The following is a 21,290-nucleotide window of genomic DNA, read 5'->3' as shown; positions in this document are numbered from 1 at the left end:
GGTATTAAATTATATTTAGCATATTTACAGGAGCAGGCAAACAGAAGCTCTAGAAGTAAAAAAACATAGCTGTCATTTTTTTCAAATGATGTTATGGAATGAAGTGAAGAGTTTGTGCACATGCAAGATGAGAAGAGGGAAAAGATGAAACCTTTTTTTTTAAGACAAAGCCAACATTTATTTTCAGGAAAACTCCCCCTTTTAAAGGATTACAGAGGACGAACAGAACAACTCAGGCATAACTGCATGCAATGTACAGAAATAATGACTTATGAAGTGCTGTGGACTAATATTACACCTTCTGCTATTAAAATTGAGGGAAATACTCATAGACCAGCATTTTCTATGCATCTTGTTATGTGTTTTGTCAAGAAAATTTCATTAGAGGGTTCTAGCAGATAAAAGTGATCTCCAGGAAGCTCATAAAAGGATGTATCTCCACTTGTTAGTTCTTGCCAACCTGAAAAAGATATGTCAGAAAAATGTCAACTATTGTAACAATTTTACATAACTATTTCAAAATTATTATTTAACAATTATTTTAAATCCTATATCAACATGAGACTGCTCTGTTGGTTTGTTTCATTTAAGAAGGAGATAAAAGACTCTAGAAGATGCAATTCAACGGAAAATGCGTAAGTATAAGAGGAAAACCATTTAAGAAAAGTACCTTGTAAATCATATGGTTTATCATCACCCCCATTAAAGCAGGTAATATCACAAGAGAAGGGGATATCCATTTCTGCCTTCTCAAAACTGTGAACATAAAAAGTAGTCCTAAAACATGCAATAAGATACCCATATTTGGAATTTGCTTCCACATACAAAATAACTTTTTAATTCTCCTTCAAAATCTAACAAACTTCAGGAATTAGATTATGCAGAATATCAGAAGAAATTACCACATCTGGAAGGTTCTTAGCTCCTTGCCCTACTGCAATTAGGTCTAAAATTGTAAAGAAAGAATGACCCTATAATTAGGGGAGAAAAAGAGCTTCAGCCTGCAATAAAAATTCTCACCTACCATAAACAATTATGTTACCTGCTTATATTCAAGTTCTAATGTTTCAGGGCCTTTCAGTGTCAGGTTCCTAAGACCAAAATGAGTCCCACATCCAAGAGTATCGTTGTCTCTGCCAAGGTAAGAAACCTTAACCACTCAGCCACGTTGGCTGTCGTGTAACATCCACTGGGGACAGCAGTTAGGACAGAAGAAGCTGGTTGCTCTCAAGGTGCCCAGAACACAAGGACTCTTTGCTTCTGGTTAGATTAGGGGATCTTGGATCAGGAGGGTGAATGCAGTGATCCTGAAGCATGATCAGCTGAGATTAGTAGCCTCAGAAAACAATAAAAGATGAGAGAATATTCCCTTTTAGTGGCTGTTAACTGTGGATCCTCAGTAGACCTGTAATTCTACCATGACACGTTCACTACTGCAGTAACAGTTTGGTACTGCCGTGGTTGATACAGTAAGCAGTGTTTTCATCTAGGGCTTAAATACTAGAAAACAAATAGAAAAACACACAAAGGAGAGAACTATTTACTGTTTCATAATCTTTTTATAACAGAAATGAGAACAAAATATGAAGAAAGAAAAAACCTGACATGATCAGACAGAAGTAAAAATATAAAATACAAATGCAATACAAAATTGTAAAACTTACGAAAATGTCTGCAACACTCTAAAGTCTTCTTTAAAAGTAAGCAGCAGATCTTTCCTAATGTCTTCGTTATGTAGAAGCAGAGAAGGAGTTCCTCCTACAGTTTGTAGATATTCAATAACGTCTTCATCTTTTGCATCAGATACAGAAATGCTTTTGATTGGAAGAATTGCTTCAGACTGTCAGTACCAGACAAAACAAATGAGGTGTTCTATGTAATATACTTTAAATTATCTTTTCATTAAAAATCATTTTAGTAAAAAGTACAATAATTCTTCATGTCCAAAATACAATGGCTGATTAATTTACCATCCACAGAGAACACTTCTTGGAAAGGGTTTGTAAATTTACAAATTATGACTGAGCCAAGTATCTTCCAGGTCTGAAACTTCCACAGACAAATAACCATTAATTCAGTTTTGTTCAAATTTGACTCTTACTATTGAAATGCACCTAATAAAATAATCTGTTCAAGAGAAAGAAAAGCCTAGCAGTGGACATAAACCTGACTAATGTAGGACTGAAGAGACCAACTGATTATGGAAATTTGCAGGAATAACAATTGCTTCCATGAATCACTAGCTCATACTAAGGATTGCTAAGAAGCCCCAGAAACAGAAGAATGGAAATAGCAAAAGCTGACTGAGGACAGGAGGACTGGGAAAAAGCCACTTCACTGCTGTTTTCCTGAGAAAGACTAGCAGAACCAGCAGAGCCTGAGAAGAAACTGATTAAAAATCCAACAAAGAACAAGGGAAAGAAATAAATGGACAAATGTACTGAGGGCTGATGCAGGCAGTTTATGAAAGACTAGGTTAAGACAGTTATTTCACATGTCACAGAGAAGGGAGAGCCACTTAGTATTTTGGTTTGATTACTTTTTTAGTTTTAAGCCAAAGGCCATAGTAAATAACACAGTATTCAAAAAAGGTAGCATTAGCTTAAGGAGACTGTTCTCCTGAGGCTGTCGTCAGCTAGCAGCAGTGAATATTGTGTAGTGCAAAGTTCTGCATCCACCTCAGAATTAATTTCCTCTAAGAAAAAACTTTTCTCCATAGACTCTGAAGCAATGCTCATTTTGTATTAAAAGTAATTTTCATGCCACACTGTCAAATGTTATTTTTACTCTTGATAGCTAATGTACTGTTTTGTTTCATATTGTTAATGACTCTGCAACTTACATTTGGGGCATGTGCCCCTGACACAAAAAGATGGACCGGCTCTAGTCCATACTTTTCTTTCAAATGTAGTGCCACTGCAAAACTCAGGTAAGATCCAAAACTGCAGTGAAAAGAGAAATTAAAGCGAAGTAAGCAAAAACATACATAAAACCTGGAAAATTTAAACATAGTTTGAATTTCAGTGCTAACTGGATATCTTGAACAGTTACTGAAGCCATGTATGTCATATAAATAATAATGATATTTGTAAATTGACATGAAGTGTATTCCTACACAGTCTAGTTTTACAAATCAAACCTCTTCTTAGTTTTTCTTTTAGTAGTCTCCTTAATTTGCAATAAGAACAGTTATTTTGAATACTTTGGACTAAGCAGTATTCAAAATCTGTGTTTCCCGAATGGTTCACCCCCTGCATTCATATAAATCAAAAACTGACACAAATATTAAAAATAAATGCCATAATAAATTATAATTTATCAGAAGCACAACATCTTCAGATGTTGTGCCTGAAGCAATAAATAAATAACCAGTCTTTTAGAGCAACAGCATGTTTTAGGATGACTTGACAAAAGATCTTTGGACAAGCGTATTTTCCTAAAATTTTTGCATATAAAAACAAGTAACTGTCTACTCAACGAGTTCAGAGATAGAAGCTCCTTCACTGAGGTATCTAAAAATGTATATATTTTTACCTGTGACCAAAAAATGCAAATGGTTTTTCTTGCAGTTCTTTTAACAAAACAGTTGTAACTTCATTAACCATGCTTGTCATGTCTTTTGCAAAAGGCTCATTAAGACGAGTTTCTCTTCCAGGATACCTTACACAGAACACTGCAGAAGAGGTGGAGGAAGCAAGAGAAAAGGATTATAGTTATTTCAAATAGATACAATAAAATAATTTAAATTTTTTAATTATTATGCAGAATATACAGATTATTTAAATTAATCCTTCTTACAGTTGATACCATGTATTAACTATTGCTACTACTCTGTTTTAATCATATGAGAGATTAGATTTCTATTCCTTCCTTTACTCACAAATTGATCTGATTTATTCTCCAGTTGATCTGATTGTTAAGTGCCTTGGCTCAGAATCCACAAGGTCTTGATTTCAGCTGAGGTTTGAAAGCAACTTTATTACTATTAGGTTAATAACAACCACAAATTCATTAATTTCAATAATAGTAAGTTAAGGGGTGTGTAAAATACATCCTTCCAAGGGCAGCATTATAAAGTTAAACTATATTAGCATTGTACAATCCCTGTTTTCTTCTGTCAGCTCTTGAGCATTACACGTAGTAAAATGTGTAATCATAGTACAAATTGATGGACATTTATATTTACTTATATTTATCTGGAAGGACATTTTACATACTTTTATTATATTCCTTTCAAAACTGGGGATTTTCCTCTCGCTGTTTAGTGAAAGTAAGGAATGAATATATCAGAAAAAAATGTTGATTTTCTGAACTCTCTTTGATATAATGCATACTGTTGAACTCATGTGGAAGTAATGGGTCAGACACAAAGTATTTTAGAATAGATAGAATAAACCACTACTTAATACGACACTAGCAGTACAGAAATGTTTGCATCTTCTGTACTTTCTTTCTGCAGAAACCATCTCTGAGAAACCATGCTACACCCTGATTTTATTAATCTGTGTCTGCAGTTGCTCCTAAGCTGTTTTCTTAGTAACTTTGTTGGAGGTAGTTCCAGTGGAAAAAACCTCTTTTATTTCTTTCCTTTTTTTTTTTCCGTTTCAAGGAAAATTTAAAAGTTTAACGTGACTTGTGCAAATGCTTACCAGAAAGCATATGAGCATTTAGAGGACTGGTACAACTGCAGTGGCAATGCTCGTAAATATAAAATTATTTTTTTCTTTGTGGAAGGTCTGTAAAATGGCCTTGGTTTCTCTTCAGATAGTTCAAGCAATGGATCTTTTTTAGTGCTGATACAGCTTGAGAGCAATGAGAAGTACTTTGTAGTGTAACTTAATGTCATTTCACTGTTATAAATTCATAGTTTGAACTTCAGTTTTGATACAAGAAGTGCAAACAATGGATAACAGATACTCTGTGCAGCCTCTCAACATTAAAAATGGTTCTCATATCTTCACCGTTACCCTGGCATATTAGCAATATGCAGTGTATTCTGTTCATGAATCATACCAATAGTTTCTGAAGCAGTCAACCATACTACGGTCTTGTGAAACTTAGCTCTGAGGATATAACCTTTAAACCTAGTCAAATATAATTTGATGCAATGTGGTACAGAAAATGCACCCTGATGGAAATGCTACTTCCTAATGAATGCTAGTTCCATCCTTTCTGGAGAAGACCCATTGGATAAAGATTCCAGTTATCTCAAGAATATTATATTCCATTCAGAAAATTGGGCTACTGTGTATTTCAGACTTGTGCTTTAACTACAAAAATGACAAACCTTCAATTGAGTTGCTTAACCGTTTGCCCCACTGAGCAAGTTGAGAAGTTCCACCTCCAGCCCACGGAAAGCAAATCAGCCTACAGAGAGCATTTTGCCTTTTGTGCGCACAAACGATCAGCTTCTCCATTCCTAAAAACTAAAACAAACAAGGAAATAACACTTCATTCTAGAACACGACTCTTCAGGTATAGGAAAATTAGATTGAATTAAGTCTAAATTGAAACAACGGCCTGCAATATTTTCTGTCATCAGAACTGCTTGTGTTACAAGCAGTAGATATGAGGTAATCTTCCTGCAACAGTGTAAACCAGTTCTGCATTTACAAATGATGGTGGAATAGTATTGAGCAATACTCTTGGTTAATTTTTTCTCAGTCACTAACCACAACAAACATTATAAGCAGCAAAATAGATTGATACGATATTTCAGGATGACCATTTAAAAAAACAGGCTTTTAGAATATACACAAAAATATAAGGTCTATCTAAAGACCTAGAAAATATAAGGATGACCTAGTTCAATATTCTCTCTACCACAGTGGTAAAACAGATGTCTAGGGAACAGCAGGATGTAGTTTCTTTATATACAGGAAACATCTATGAATGTTTCCTGTGTTCTGGTGTTGGATCAAGGGTTGGACTTGATCTTGGAGGTCCTTTCCAACCCGGTTGATTTTATGATTCTATTAATTACTCTTTCATGTATTTTTCCAGTTTCCCCTTAAATTCCTGTGAACAGGTAGCATCTACAACATCCTCTTGCAATGAGTTGCACAGCTCTACTATCTGATGCATAAAGAATGATGTCTCTTTTTGTTTTTAATCTGACTTCTACAAATTCATTTGTTGGACACGGGGTAAAATAGTAAAGAGAGTGAATAGTGCATCCCTCAGGGTTTGGCACTAAGCATTTTTAAGGTTTTCTGTCATACCGTCTCTGCCCTCCGTCAGCTCTTCTTCTGAATGAAAAGACCTGGCTTGCTTAGGTATTCCTCATATGGCACTAATGACCATCATCACTGACCCTCTCTGGACTACTAGTTTTGTTATTTTCTTTTAAGATGGTGGAGTGACCAGAGCCACATTCACCTTTATCACAGCAGCTTTAGTATTTTCATTTAGCGACTCATAAAAGTAACAGCTGAAGCAAGATTTATAAGTACTCCTTCCTTCTTCCCGAGAAGGAAAAATAGTATTGAAGATGCCAAGTTCATGGTCTCTAACATCAGATACTGTCTTTACTGTCTGAAGAAAATAGCAATTCTCAATCATTTCTAGACTTCTTTCCCAATTTTCATGTTCTGTTGAAAGAACCTGGGAACAGCATGTGCGACAAAAATACCTGGTGAAGATAAATTCATTAGAAATATAGTGTTAAATAATGTTTATAAAATGCAACCATTAGGATAAACTCCCATGTTCTTGTTAAAAAGATTGAAAAAAATAGTAATTAGGGGATAACAAGTAGCAAAATTCCATTTCTGAAATGCTGCAAATCATTTAGGGTGTTATCTCTTGCCTTGAAGGCAGCTTAGTATGTGCAAAGGCTGATTCACCATAAAATACACATGTGCCTACACAGTCTTTTTTCTCTCTACAAAAAGTTTCAGAAATGCAACCAGATCAGAATAAGCAGCAATTCAGACCTTAAAACTACATAACATAAGCAAGGCAGAAGAAAACTGATGCAAATGTTGCTGTGGCAGTTGCTTGATTTTCAGGTGTTTAAACTGAAAAGTTTGTCAACATTTGTTAAGAATCACTTCAAAGAAACAATAAGAAGAGCAAGCAAAAGAAAAAAAAAGTGTCTCAAAAATCACGGGACAGACAATGTGAGCTTAAAAGTAGCTGAAGGAGAGTGGAACCAGTGCTGCAGAAAACATAATTCCTCGGAAGGATTCACTGAGCTTCAGTACAACTAGTTCCATTTACATAGTCACTTCTTCCACAAAAAAGGCACAAAACCTCAAACATTTCTGAAGCCAATGTTTTAACTTGACAGACAAACAGCAAAAGAAAAATCTCTTCTCAAACTATTCCAAAGGCAATATAAAAATTTCAAGCATGATAAAGAAGCACAGTTAGTTAAAGTCCTTAGATTATTAAAAGATACATCCCCAGTCACTGAGAACTTTATACTCATACAGATTTATCCCATCACCATCCAGCTTATTTTAGATACAAATACCTGAACAGTTGGGAAGACCACCAGTGCCAGGAAATGACAGCCCAATGGTGGATCCCCTTCTCTGCCGTGCACAGCAAGAAGCTGCACAGCTACCTGCTTTTAAGTCTTTTCTAGACTCAAGGGGAGGGGCTCACCCAAAAAAGGGCAGGACTGAGGCACGCAGCATCCCAGAAGGCAGAAACGTCATGTGTTAGATGTGACACACAGAATTTGGCAGCAATATAAGGAAGGCACGCCTCATTAATCCCAGGATTTAAAACGCACAGGTTGGCATGCCCATGACAGAACAGAAGTTGTAGCACTTTCAATACATGGAGGCCCACAACCTCACTGACAGAAAAGCCTGCATAAAAAGAAAAGCCAGCCTTTTTTAAGAACTATATCCAGAAGTACAGCACTCACACCTCGGCTGCAGAGTTTTATAGGGTTCTGAAAATGCTCATGTAGGAGACCATCACCTGATTTGATTAAAACACTGCATTTGGTTATTAGGCCAGTTGCAATTTCTGCAAGCTGAAAGACATAGCATTTCATGAACTACACACTGTGGTTACATATGCTGATTTCATGTGAGCTACCACATTATGCTCCTGGTGACCAGATGCTATCAGTAACCTAAAAACACCAGTGTATTTTGTAACTGCATTTGTAATACTAGGAAGATTGGCTTCCCCCCCCCTTTTCTTTTTAATGTTACTCTACCAAGAGTATCAGTTCTAATGCTTAACTTGGACATGGAGGCTGGACTACTTTGTGGCTTTCACACTATTCTTAATTCTTATACATTTCTCTTCATCATATCTAGGAAACTGAAAAATCTACGGTGTTAAGAGAAAAGCCCACCTTTTGACCAGCCAGTCATTAAGCACTGCTCCTTTCCCAAATGAGGTCTGCAGTCTTCTACTCATTTCTGATTTCTGCTTTCCTGGAGAACCTTAAATCAACCCTTGTGGCTGCAGGCTCTGCAGTGAGGGCTGGTCCAATGCTCTGCAGCTGCCACTTCAAAAAGGCAAAAGTACAAACTCACAGCACTTTTACGTTGTAATTCACAGGTTTTATAGTATATTCTGCGTTGCAAGGGACCCACATGGATCAAGTCCAACTCTTTAAGTGAATGGCCCATATGGGGATCAAACCACAACCTCGGTGTTATTAGCACCATGCTCTAACCAACTGAGCTATGGAGTACAATGAGGCACACCTGTGCTTTGAAGGTCCACGATTTAAAGCATCTTATATTGGCCAGTCCTGACCTGTGCTGCTGTGCCCAATACTGCTTCTCCATATGATATATCTAGTAGCAGAGGTATTTGATTATAAGGTACAATTTGTAATAAAGCACCTAATACGCTTTATTTACTCCTACCTCAAATTGTGCCAACAAAATAATCTGACACCCAATGTTAATGTTACAAAAGCCAGCTGTTATAAACATCAGGCCCACTAATAATATTCCTAAAAGTAATAAAATACTACTGGAAACAATTATTTCTTAACTAAGGCTGAAAATAAAAGAGGTTAAGAATAAGATTTTGAAAGTACAGCATTAATCAAATAGCAGGCTATTTCCTTAAAAATAATGAAATGAAGAATTGTATGTGTTACTTGGTTTTGTTTGCCTTCTAATTCTTTGTGTCAAAGGACTAGAAAATCTATTGGGTTTCATATAAAAAATGAAAATTTTTACAAATTAAGTAGTTCCAGGAGATGCCACTTTTATCCAAAATTATGCTTGGCCTTTCCAAGGCTGAAGGTAAAAAAGGGCTTCACAGAACTGATTTGTCAACTCAGCACTAGTATACAGAGTAGAGTAGACTAGACTGTTTCAGTTGGAAGGGACTTAAAATGGTCACTTCATCCAACTGCCTGACCAGTTCAGGGCTGACCAAGTTAAAGCATGTTATTAGGGATTGTCCCAAACTCTCTTAAACACTGACAGGCTGGGAGCATCACCATTCCTCTAGGAAGCCTGTACAATCTAAACCTCCCCTGGCACAGCTTTGAACCATTCCCAAATGTCCTGTCACTGGATACCAGAGATCAGAGCTCAGTACCTCCCTCTCTGCTTCCCCTCCTCAGGAAGCTGTAGAGAGCAATGAGGCCTCTTAGCCTCCTTTTCTCCAAACTAGACAAGCCCAAAGTCCTCAGAGGACATTCCTTCCAGACTTTCACCAACTTTGTTGCCTTCCTCTGGAAGCATTCGAGGACTTTCACAACCTTCTTAAATTGTGGGGACCAGAACTGCACACAGAACTCCAGTTGAGGCCACACCATTGCTGAACATAGTGGGATAACCACTCTTTTGGCCAGACAGTGATGTTGTGTTTGATGCACAAACCCCAGGATGCAGTTTGCCATCTTGGCTGCCTGGGCACACTGCTGACTCAAAGTGAGCCTGCTGGCAGCCAGCACCCCCAGATTGCTTTCTGCAGGGCTGATCTCCAACCACTCCTTTCTTAATTTAGACTTGTGCCCGGCATTACTACTCCATGCTAGGTGCAGAATCCATCAATGTGACTTGTTAAATTTCATCCTGGTAATCATAGCTCAATGCTCCAATCTATCTAGATTCCTCTACAAGGCCTCTTTTACCTCTAGGGAGTCAACAGCACCTATCATCAGCAAACTTGCTAGTGGTACATTCCACTCCTGCATCCAGATCGTTAATAAATATATTGAACAGAACTGGAACTAGAATTGAACTCTGCGGAACAGCCCTGGTGATCGCTGCTGCAGCCATTCAGTACCACCCTTTGAGCTCTGCCCTTCATCTGGTTCAGCCAGGGCACCGTGAACCCACATCAAAAGCCTTACTATAACCCAGAAAAGATACATCCATGGCCTTCCCTTAATCCACTACGTGGGTGATCTGCCTGATGATTGCATTATTCTTTAAATGCTTTCAGTAGTACACCGTATAATGTTCTCCATAATTTTTTTAAGAACTGATGTTAGACTAACAGGTCTGTAGTTCCCCGGGCCTTCTCTCAGGCCCTTTTTATGGAAATAACATCAGCTGGGTTCCAGTCAAACTCCTCAGACTCTCAAGACTTTTGGCAGACCAAGAGGGGTCTTGCTATAACATCCACTAGCTCCTTCAGTACTCCAGGATGAATCTTTTCAGACTCTCTGGAATTCATGGTTAGAAGGCCATGGTTAGTAAGCTGATACATCTGGTCCCCTACAATTTCAGTGTCCACAAATGGAAAGTCACCTATTCCACACTTGCGGAACTCATGCTCCTCTAACTCAGGCAGCCCAAGGTCTATCAGTATTCTTAAATACCAAGGAAAAAAGGCATTGAATGCCTCTGCTTTTTCTTCATCCCTGTTAATCAGAAGACAATCTTCAACAAGCATTCAACAAGCAACGTTTGCTTTAGACCTCCTCTTGTAATCAATGTACTTGAAAAAGCCTTTCTGGTTATCTGAACTGGCCATTTTCAACTCTAAGTGAGCTTTGGCCTTTTGTGTCTTCTCCCTGCTTACACAAACCACAGTCCTGTACTGTTCCTGCAAAGCCTGACCCCACTTCCAGGATCACACGATTTCTTTTTTCTTTTTTCTTTTTCTTTTTCCTGTGTTTTCAAAATGTGGTTCTTAAAGACTGACCATTACTTGTGGACTCCTAAGCCCTGAAAACAAGATTTCCAGGGTATTCCCATGGACTGTTTCCGCTAGCATTGCCATCCTCAGATGATGCCATGCCAACCTTCAGCTTCCCTGCTGTAATCCCGTTATTATTTCCTTCCCCCCATCAATTCTACTTTAAAGCTCTCTTGATCCATCCCCCCAGCTTATGCCCAAAGACACATCTCCCCATCAGGACAGGTGGATCCCACCAGGCCTCAGCATATCTTGCCTCTTGAATGTTCTTCCATGGTTTAAAACCCAAAGTTATGGTGAAGGCCCTAGTCCTGGAGTCAGGTATTGATATTCTGGACTCACCTGTTTCTTCCAAAGTCTCCTTCCATTACTGGGAGGACTAAGGAAAACATTACCTGTGCTCTGGAATTTTTTAGCATTCTTTCCAGGGCTCTTTTTATCATGACACCATTTGCATGCATGTGAAAGAGCAGGAATGAATAATAGTATGAAGGTTGTATTGGGCTGTTCAGTTTTGTGGTGACATTCCTAATTTGGGCCCCAGGGAAGCAGCAAACTTCTTTGAAAAGAGAGTCTGGTCTGCAAATGAGTGCTTCCATTCCACACAGAGGGAGTCATCAGTGCCCAAAACTCACCATTGTTTCTTCTTGATGCATGTCTTAATGCAAGTTTTGTTGCAAGAGGTTGATGTCTCTGACCTTGGCAAGATTATGTACGAGCACCTTGTACCTGTTCTGTCAGGGTATCTTAGAGGGCAACTTGAAGGGTAAGAAGGGGTTTCTTTTACCACTCTGTCCTGTAACATTGTTCCACCCCTCCTTCCTTCTGGTACAAAGCAGATCCAGGACCTGCCTCCCTAGTGGCCATGCTGAGTTGGCTTCCACGTGTCACAGATCACAGACTATGGCTCCACTGATTAATCTCCCTCTCAAACTCTTGAATGCTCCTCCGAAGTTCCTCATTTAAAGCTTTCTTAGCTGTTGTTTTATGGCAATTTTCAGTCCCTTTTGGACTACAACAGAAATACAAATGGATGTAATGGTAAGTCAGGAAAGTATGACTCTTTCAGAAATCATAAAGAAATAGTGCAAGAGTAGATTTTTATCCAGTAGTTATTAATGCCGAAAACTCACCAAGGTAATTCTTGTTTAAGAACAGAAACACTGCCTGGGGAGTTGCAATTCACCAATAGTGATTTAATGAGACTCATTTTGAGCACATATAGATCCCTGAAGTAAAATAACAAAGAAGCATGTGTTTCTCAGTTGCACACCTAGGATTTAAAGAACCATGTTGTGTATGTTGCTTAATAAAAGTTGACATTTATTACTGACAGTTGTGAAATACATTGGATTATATGTGCTGTGAGCAGGGTAATTTGTTTTCTTGGTCGTTATTTATTGTCTTTCATTATTTATTATTTTAACAAATCTGCACAGCTTTAGCACCTTTGCTGCAACTATACTTCGTTTTCTAGTCAATCAACTTCAAAGGATAAAAGTACGGATGCACTTAGATCTTTCTCTTAAAAATGACCATTAGCTGCTTATATGAAGAGACATGAAATTAAGCAGATCTCATGCCATCCAAAGGAAAGCAGGAGTAACCCTCATCTCTGTGAAAGTCTTGAGACAGAGACAGTCAAATGAATCCCAGCTTATTATTACTCTTGAGTATGACCTCAGAGGATTATACACAAGCAATAAACCAGAAGCCATGCAGATGAAACATGGAGGGAACAGTGGATTTTGCAGAAGGGAAGACTCAATTTAGAGATGCATTAACAGGATCTCCTGGAAATATTTGGAAAGATGAGTGAAACCAGAGTATTGAAGAGATCTCACTTGGAATTCTGCCTATAGTGTTGCTAAGTTTCTTCAAGAAAGGTGAGTTCAAACCAGATCTGATGCAAGGCGTGGCTAGAAAAGAGAACTTATGAAAGAGAATACATTACCTTTTACAAATACACTGTAAGACGAGGGTGAGAGAAATGAGGACATTCCAAGAAATGGTTATTGTTCATGTTCTAGCCATGGCTAGAAATAAGATTTTTAACCACTGTACCCATCAGACTCTGGAGCAGCTCCAGAAAAGCTGCCTGCTTTAAGCTGGACATTCAGTTTATTACAGTGGTTCTAGAACATGTCATGGCTTGGTGAATACTTCTAGCGCCATGCACCTATTAGTTTGATGCAGGAATGAGTCTGTATGTGTGTGAAGAAAGCCAGCTAGTTGCAATGCTGCAAAATAGTCTTGCTAACAGAGAACTCGTTTAATTTAACAAATACAGAGGCCTTTGTATTATTGTATGTAATACACAGAACATGCACTGAGGTCAGTCTGCTAAGGTCTGGTGACCAAGAAAGAAAATAAAATTCAAAGGTAGTCAGAGAAAACAGGAAGCCTGGAGGGACTAGAATACAGTACAAAAGCTGACTTTCACTCTTGCAAAGAGAAATAAAGTGTGAAAGTTACATAAAAATAGTCAATTTATATACAGGCCTGGCCATAGGAAATAACAGAAAACAGAGTGGAAATCTCTGTTGCTGTCTCAGTAGAAGACAAACATGTGCTGACCTATCTGAAGCATCATAGTAACGGATAGAACTGCTTCAATGGTACAACCAAAAAAATTGCTTCTTAGAAAGAACAAAACTCCACCAAGACCAATTTGCCCCTGTTCCTGCCATGTGATCAGCTGCAGACACAGAAATGTACCATGACAGGATCCCAGCTTCCTAGAGGAGAACTGCCTAGTCTTTCTCCTTGCAGCAAACTCTATAACCAGGGGAATGGTGTCTGAGTTCAAAAAGCCAGATTTTATAAGAATCAAAATGCTAACAATGAACCTTCAAATAAATTTGGGCAGGAAACAGACTCTCTCATACTCTCAGCTGCTCAGCCCATATTGCAGTCTTTAAACTTCTACCTAAGGGGGCTCAGATGCTCCCTGTCTAGGCACTCTACAGAAGTCACCACTGATGTAGAGCACGACAGTGTTAGCAATGCAAACTGCTGGTCAATCACAACTTCCCATAGGAACAGGGTCAGGCATACAAAATGATAAAAAACAAAGAACTCCATGTTCTATTGGCTCAGATACATCACACAGCTTAGAAACCAAATTTTAGTCTCTAATTTTGGAGACTCATTCACAGCTTTAGGACAAAGCTCACTCTACAGAGATTCTTTCAGTCAGAAAAGACACCTAAAACACTCAAGGCAGGGATGCACATTTCAATACCTACTACTGTAGAACAAGAGCACATGACCTGGTCAGTTGTACAAACACTCCCCCCTTCTCTCTCTGTCTGTCTGTAAAACAGAGTCACATAAGCTGTCAACATTCAGTCAGCCACTGAGAGTGAATAGCAGTGCTAATTTGATGAGAATGTGTGTGTCATTCAGAGTTTGACTATCTGCCACATAAATTAGGGCAAAAAATGGGTTTATCCCATTTACTTCCACCACCATGCACAAAAGTATGTCCTGGAAAAAAGGGGGAGGATGACTATACACAACTAAACAGTGCATTGTATCTTCAGATGCTCTAAACCAGACAAGGCTTGTTTTCCTTCCCTTCACAGGTGCTGATGTTGTCCCTGTCAGCAACTCTTGGTGCCAAACTGACAAGAATCTGGAGAACTAGTACTTTGCAGAACTGCTACTGTGGAGAAACAGCAGCTTCAGCAGGAAATCCCTCCATCTCCCACCAGTGCTGCTCTCGGCTCCTGGACTGCAAGTGGTGGGTGACCAGTCAAAATCAAAAAAGCGGGAGGGAAAGTGAAAGGACATAGCAGGTTATGAAAGAGAGAGTTTTGCTTTCCAAAAAGTAATGCTAAGTGAGGTAGTATCAGGACTTACAAGAATAAAACATGCAAACATTAGGAAACCTAGTAGGGTACAGAGAGACCCTGCTTAGATAGAAAGGCATAAATGCAACAGATAACAGGAATCTGGTCCTTTCATATCCTGTGCATAGAAGGTACATGTAGCACAGAGAACGCTGGCACTACACTTTTACCACAGCAATCCAGATCTTGCAGTGGGATGATCACATGCACACTCCACTTCCACTCTACAAGAAATAAGGACATGACTAAAATAGGCATGAGGTTTATAGATATCAAGGTTTAGCCTCATAATGCAGTGGTACAGAAAGTATTCAGTGGACTTGGCCATTTCAAGTTGATTACCCACTGACAAGCAGTAGCTGCAAGGCTTAACAGGGCTATGCCCACTCTTTTAAACACATATTTTTGTGAGATGATAGTGCAATCCTCATGCCTTCTCACGACCAACTGTATCTCTTTCAATCTGAAAGTTCTGCATTCATTACTGGCTATCCAGCATCCTATGGGTGATATTGCCCCATCAGCTGGAACTCAATTCCTGTGTCCACACCTATTGGCTCGCCATCAGAAGAGGAAATTCAGTAGCAAGGACTCCAGGAAAACCATTCCAAGTGTTTTTTGTCTCACACAAGCAGAAATATGCTAATAAGGAATGGAAACCAATAAAAGAACCCTGTCCAAAATCAGTAATGGGGCCAGATTTCTTAGTCATAGCATGACCTACAGTAGTATTTGATGACAACAGGAGTAAAACCATATTCCAAATCGATTATTGCCTTAGCTGCAAAGAAAGCTGTTGTGGGGAAGGCAAGTATGGGGTGCAGAGAAACTGTGCAGTTCGGACAGTAACCTAAGACGAAAACGTAACTTAGATGCAGATTTGTTATCAGCTTTGTCTAATCTTGCTGATAATGAAGGAGACAATCTCTCCCTTCCCAGCTTCTCAGAGCATAGCATTCTTACCCCCATGTTTTTATTAGCACTAGCAACTACATATCTCTGTAGTAAGAGCACACTGTTTATCAAGCTGAAAACTAATACTTATCCTGTAGTTTGGTTTTCACCAACATCAGTCAGCTGACCCTATACAGTCTCCCATCCTCCTGCTAAAAAGGAAAGGAGCCTTTTATGACCTTTTTGCAAGCTTTGACCCGCTTAATCCAGTTGGACAAATGCATGCTGATATTACATATACAACCCCAAGGTTTGGATGTAAAAGACACTACTGTGCCAACCTAATGGAGTAATTTGCCCTTAAGAATTATTTTACAACTCCTTGTGAAACAAAGAACCTGCAGAGTCTGTCTTACTGGCTTAAAGATACATTCATCTGATCTAATTTTCATTCAGGAAAAAAAAAAAGGCTGTACAGAAGAAAGAATTATTACATGAATAATCTTCTTGGGAACTAGGTGAACTACCATCGTAGTACTTCGTGATGCAATCATCATCACCTTGTATAAGAAGAAAGGAGATAAATCAGACTGTTCAAATTACAGAGGTATCACTCTGCTCTCCATTGCTGGCAAAATCCTGGCAAGATTACTTTTGAACAGACTAATACCCGCTATAGAAGAAGAACTTCTACCTGAAAGCCATTGTGGTTTCACAGCCAACGGGAGTACCACAGACATGGTATTTGTTCTCAGACAACTGCAAGAGAAGTGTAGGGAACAGAACAAAGGTCTCTATGTAACCTTTGTTGATCTCACCAAGGTTTTCGATACTGTGAGCAGATAAAGTGTATGGCAGATTTTGGAACGTTTAGGATGTCCCCCCAAGGTCCTTAAAATTACCATCTTACTTCATGAGGATCGGCACGGCCAAGTCAGATATGGCAATGCACTTTCTGAGCCCTTTCTAATAACCAATGGTGTGAAACAAGGTTGTGTTCTTGCACCAACCCTATTCACAATCTTTTTCAGCATGATGCTCCAAAGGGCCACTGCAGACCTCAATGATCAAGATGGTATCTACATTCGATATCATACCGATGGAAGCCTATTCAGCCTAAGGCGACTGAAGGCACATACTAAGACCTTAAATCATCTTGTCCGTGAGCTGCTTTATGCTGACAATGCTGCCCTCGTCGCCCACACAGAAGCAGCTCTGCAGCGTTTAACATCCTGCTTTGCAGACGCTGCTGAGCTTTCTGGGCTGGAAGTCAACCTGAAGAAGACAGAAGTTCTCTATCAACCTGCACTTCAGGTCTTCCATCACCCCCATATCACCACTGACGAATCAGAGCTCAAATCAGTCCAGCAGTTTAATTACCTAGGCAGCCTCATCTCCTCGGATGGTAAGATTGACGGAGAGATAGACAACAGGTTAGCAAAGGCATATAGAGCTTTCGGAAAAAGCTCCATAAAAGAGTTTGGCAAAATAAACACCTGAAGAAAAGTACCAAGATCAGTGTTTACAGAGCCATAGTGCTGTCTACTCTTTTATATGGATCCGAATCATGGGTCATCTACCGCCACCACCTGTGACTCTTGGAATGCTTCCATCAACACTGTCTCCGTACAATCCTAAACATCCACTGGTCAGATTATGCGACTAACATGTCTGTTCTAGAATAAGCAGCAATCACAAGTATTGAGGCCATGTTGCCGAGATCACAGCTGCAATGGGCAGGGCACGTCTCAAGGATGAAGGACCACCGCCTCCCTAAGATCTTGCTTTGTGGTGAACTTGCCATCGGCTGCCGCAAGAGAGGAGCCCCGAAGAAAAGATACAAGGACTCCCTGAAACAACATCTCAGCCTTGGCCATTTTGATCAACATAACTGGTCCAGTCGGGCCTCCAATCAGAAGGTCTGGAGACACACTATCTTTAATGCTGCTTCTTCTTTTGAGAATGCACACAGGATCACTCTCAAGGAGAAAAGACAACGCAGAAAGAACCATGTCCTGTCGATACCACCTAAGGAGTCTTTCTGCTGTGTCTTTTGCAACCAGACTTGTCTATCTCGTATTGGCCTTTTTAGCAACCAGCGTGCTTGTAGCAAGTGTGGGTAGAGTCCTTCCCAAATCTTTGTTCACAAAGCCTAGCCATGATGAATCTTCTTTGGAGTACATTCAGCTGAATCTGGATTTATCTGAAATAACATATCTGGTTAGGAAAATGTCTATTTTTATTTCTCTCATTTTTTACAAGGCAGCACTTTAAAAAAAATGGATTATTTCTAAATTGTCTCTATATTTTCCTCTACTTCCACCTATTGGCCTTAAACCTAAGATCTACCTCTGACCCTATTACAGTGAAGACAGAATACATAAGAATTCTTCTGCATAAACAAGCTTTTCTTTTATTAACTATAAATTTTAAGTTAGATGTGTGATCTGATGAATTAATGGCCGACAAATCTGCTTTAGAGTGTTCACAGTCAAAAAGAATGTTTCTTTCTAGAACTATTGGCAAAGAAAAAAAAAACAACCTGTATTTTAAGAAAGTATTTCCTGGCTTTTATTGTCTTTACATTTAGAATATGATGAAAATAAAATTCTAGTTCTATAAAGAGCTGTATAAAAGATTAAGAACTACCAGTTAAATCACAGAGTAATTTAGGTTGAAAGGGATCATATAGTCCAAGTCCTGTCTCGTTAGGTGTTGAGTATCTCCAAGGATGGAGACTCCATAACCTCCCTAGGTAACTAAGTTCCACTGTTCAATCACACTCATAGTGAGGATATTTTTCTTTCTAATTCCTTGTTGTGACTTGTATCTGCAAGTCGTTTGTCTTTTTGCTGAGTACATCCAAGAAGAGTTTGGCTCTGTCCATCCTCTGCATATCGTTTCATTAGGTAGGTGAAGACATCCTCATTTAGCACTCCCCTCTTAAGACAAAACCCTTTATCTCAGACTCTCCTTGTGCACCACCCACCCCAGTCACAATTGCAGGGAACCCTGCTGCACTTACTTCAGTATCTCAACATCCTTCTAATACAGCGGAATTAAACATGGACACAGATGCGGTATACCAAAGAAATTTCTGATTGTTTTTCAAACATGCTTTGGAGACATGGGCTTTCAGGGCATGATGAGCTTTTATATTAGCTTTATTCATTGCCATGGCATCACTTTATAGTAGGTGGACAAGTACTAATTGAGAAGTAAAATTGAAAACACAAGCGACAACAAAACTACTTTTGCACTGACCAGATGCTAAGACAAATGGACCAACAGCCCCATCCTGCAGGGAACATAAAGCCAAAGGTAAAGAAACACCAAGTGCTTGCAGCACAGGGCTGTTTTGATATTTCCCCAAGGAAAATATATTGTATAGCATACAGTCTAGAAATCTGTAGAATGAGTCTTTGTGAATGGCAGGAGTGTGGTATTTGCCAGTGGGGTAGTCCAGGACCAGAGAAGCTTCTCGGTATCTAGGCACTTGTAAATCCTACATCCTAGACCGATCCCATTCAGGCATACATTGTCTGCAGATTCTGGAAGCCAGGCAAAAAGCAACCTTATTCCCAGATGGCAAGTAGAACCAAGTCTACTTACAGAATTTAGATTTAAGGTATTCCATTCACCTCCCACCAATAACTGCAGAAGTGGAATAGTGAGCTGAGAGTCAAATGATCCACTTCACTGGTAGGTACAGAGTGTGCTGTCAAAGCCACTGGATTGTTTACAGCTAGACAAGCATCTGAGAAGCCTTAACAAGTCAGGGCATCAACAACTTAGTATCTGCAATCCTGCAATAACAGAGCTGGCAGACTGTAGGACAGTTAGGCAATGTAATTCTCTACCGATTTTATCTTCACAAGAGGAATGCAGTTTGTGCAGCTGAGGGATACCAGTATATCTCTGTGTTCTAAACATTGTGAATTTCTGCTGACATTTTTTTCAACCACTGGAAATGTTTTATTTCTGCAGCTTTATCAGTACCTTGCACATTACTATATCATACATATTTTGTTACATTCATTACTCACACAATAATTTAAAAAAGTTTAAAAATATGTATTTTCGGGGTATGTACTTAGGCTTTCTGGAAAATTATAGGTTTATGAAAAGAAGTATCATAATATTACACACATTGTAATATTTATTACAGTTTTTTAAGGATTATGTACTTATATCCCTAGAAATTTTTCTACTCAGCGAAAAGCAATGGTGTGACCTCCCACTTAGAAGACAGCAAAATTGATAAACCACAAGAAAAAATTCTGTGGGAAACCATATCTCAGTAGCCCCTGAGTTCAAGAAAATACTGGTTTTTGCTTTTTGAAAAATAAAGACAAAGGCAATCTTTCATCATTATATCTAGACACTATAAAGTGATGGAAAAAGTAAAAGTAAGGAGCATACTCAACTTTTTTCTCCACTGGTCATATTTTTCCCAGCAACGTATAACTCATGGCTACATTTTTAGCAGATTATATTCCAAATAGGTGAATGTCATTGCTAACATCTAAAAGCTGCTGCTGGAAAAAAAAAAGTCACTACCAACTGAAATTCTGTCCTCCAGAAAGCTGTCTACTCATCCCTTAGTCTTGAAAAAAATGTGGAAAATTATTACAGAGAAACTTACTTGTGGGAGACTTGTAGCTGATATGCCCACAGCATCAATAATACAAAACTGTTGAAATAAATGATTAAAATAAACACAACACACATTCCCCATTTTACTAACTGGACCTTCCAGGATGTTGAAACTGCAAACGTACAGACTATGTAGATGCTTCAAAAGTGAGTGTGACAATATAATCTCCCCTCCTTTCCTACTGTCTCTGCTGTCAGCCTGGTTCTGCTATGGCACAATTGCATAACCTTTGCTCAGATTTTTTAGGAAATCATTAAATTGAGAGAAAACTCTATGAAGAAGTCCACAGAGTCGAGCCATGAAATGTAAGAGAGATAAAATTGGAGATAAAGGATGCTGAGATTGGGCCAGGCAAGAAGATCAAGAGGAAGAACATCAATGTGGAAAGATGATTAACATCTCAAGGGAAAAAATTAGGTGGAAGACAATCTGGATGAGGGGATCGAATGCACCCTCAGTAATTTCACAGTTGAGTGGGACTGTCAATCTGCTGGAGGGTGGGATCTGGACAGGCTGGATCAATGGGCCGAGGCCAATGGTGCGATGTTCAATACGGCAAAGTGCTGTGTCCTGCCCTTGGGTCACAACAACCCCATGCACCGCTACAGGCTTTGGGAAGAGTGGCTGGAAAGCTGCCCGATGGAAAAGGACCTGGGGTTGCTCATCAACAGCCATCTGAATACGAGCCAGCAGTGTGCCCAGGTGTCCAAAAGGGACAATGGCAACCTGGCTTGTATCAGACATAGTATGGCCAGCAGGACTAGGGAAGGGATCATACCTCTGTTCTCAGCACTTGTGAGGCC

At 39.2% G+C, this 21,290-nt stretch overlaps 2 protein-coding genes across 2 annotated transcripts in view; one reads left to right on the top strand and one right to left on the bottom strand.

The window, feature by feature from the left end:
• Positions 1-25: 25 nt before the first annotated feature.
• Positions 26-21,290, bottom strand: part of OLAH (oleoyl-ACP hydrolase) — a 52,986-nt gene continuing 31,721 nt past the window's right edge. Inside the window, 8 exon segments of the mRNA XM_027708534.1 lie at positions 26-460; positions 671-756; positions 1,665-1,840; positions 2,843-2,942; positions 3,535-3,673; positions 5,288-5,426; positions 11,935-12,094; positions 12,216-12,311. Coding sequence (XP_027564335.1) covers positions 327-460; positions 671-756; positions 1,665-1,840; positions 2,843-2,942; positions 3,535-3,673; positions 5,288-5,426; positions 11,935-12,094; positions 12,216-12,311 — 1,030 coding nt within the window. The 3' untranslated portion in view covers positions 26-326.
• CROT (carnitine O-octanoyltransferase) overlaps positions 14,699-21,290 on the top strand; it is a 30,780-nt gene continuing 24,188 nt past the window's right edge. Inside the window, exon 1 of the mRNA XM_027708531.1 lies at positions 14,699-14,827. The gene's annotated coding sequence lies outside the window, so the exon portion shown is untranslated. The remainder of the gene's footprint in view (positions 14,828-21,290) is intronic.

This window comes from Neopelma chrysocephalum, unplaced genomic scaffold (genome assembly GCF_003984885.1).
Source record: "Neopelma chrysocephalum unplaced genomic scaffold, ASM398488v2 Primary Assembly neopelma1_96297, whole genome shotgun sequence".
NCBI lineage: Eukaryota > Metazoa > Chordata > Aves > Passeriformes > Pipridae > Neopelma > Neopelma chrysocephalum.
Note: the sequence above shows the minus strand (reverse complement) of the source record. Positions and strands in the feature narration are given on the sequence as shown.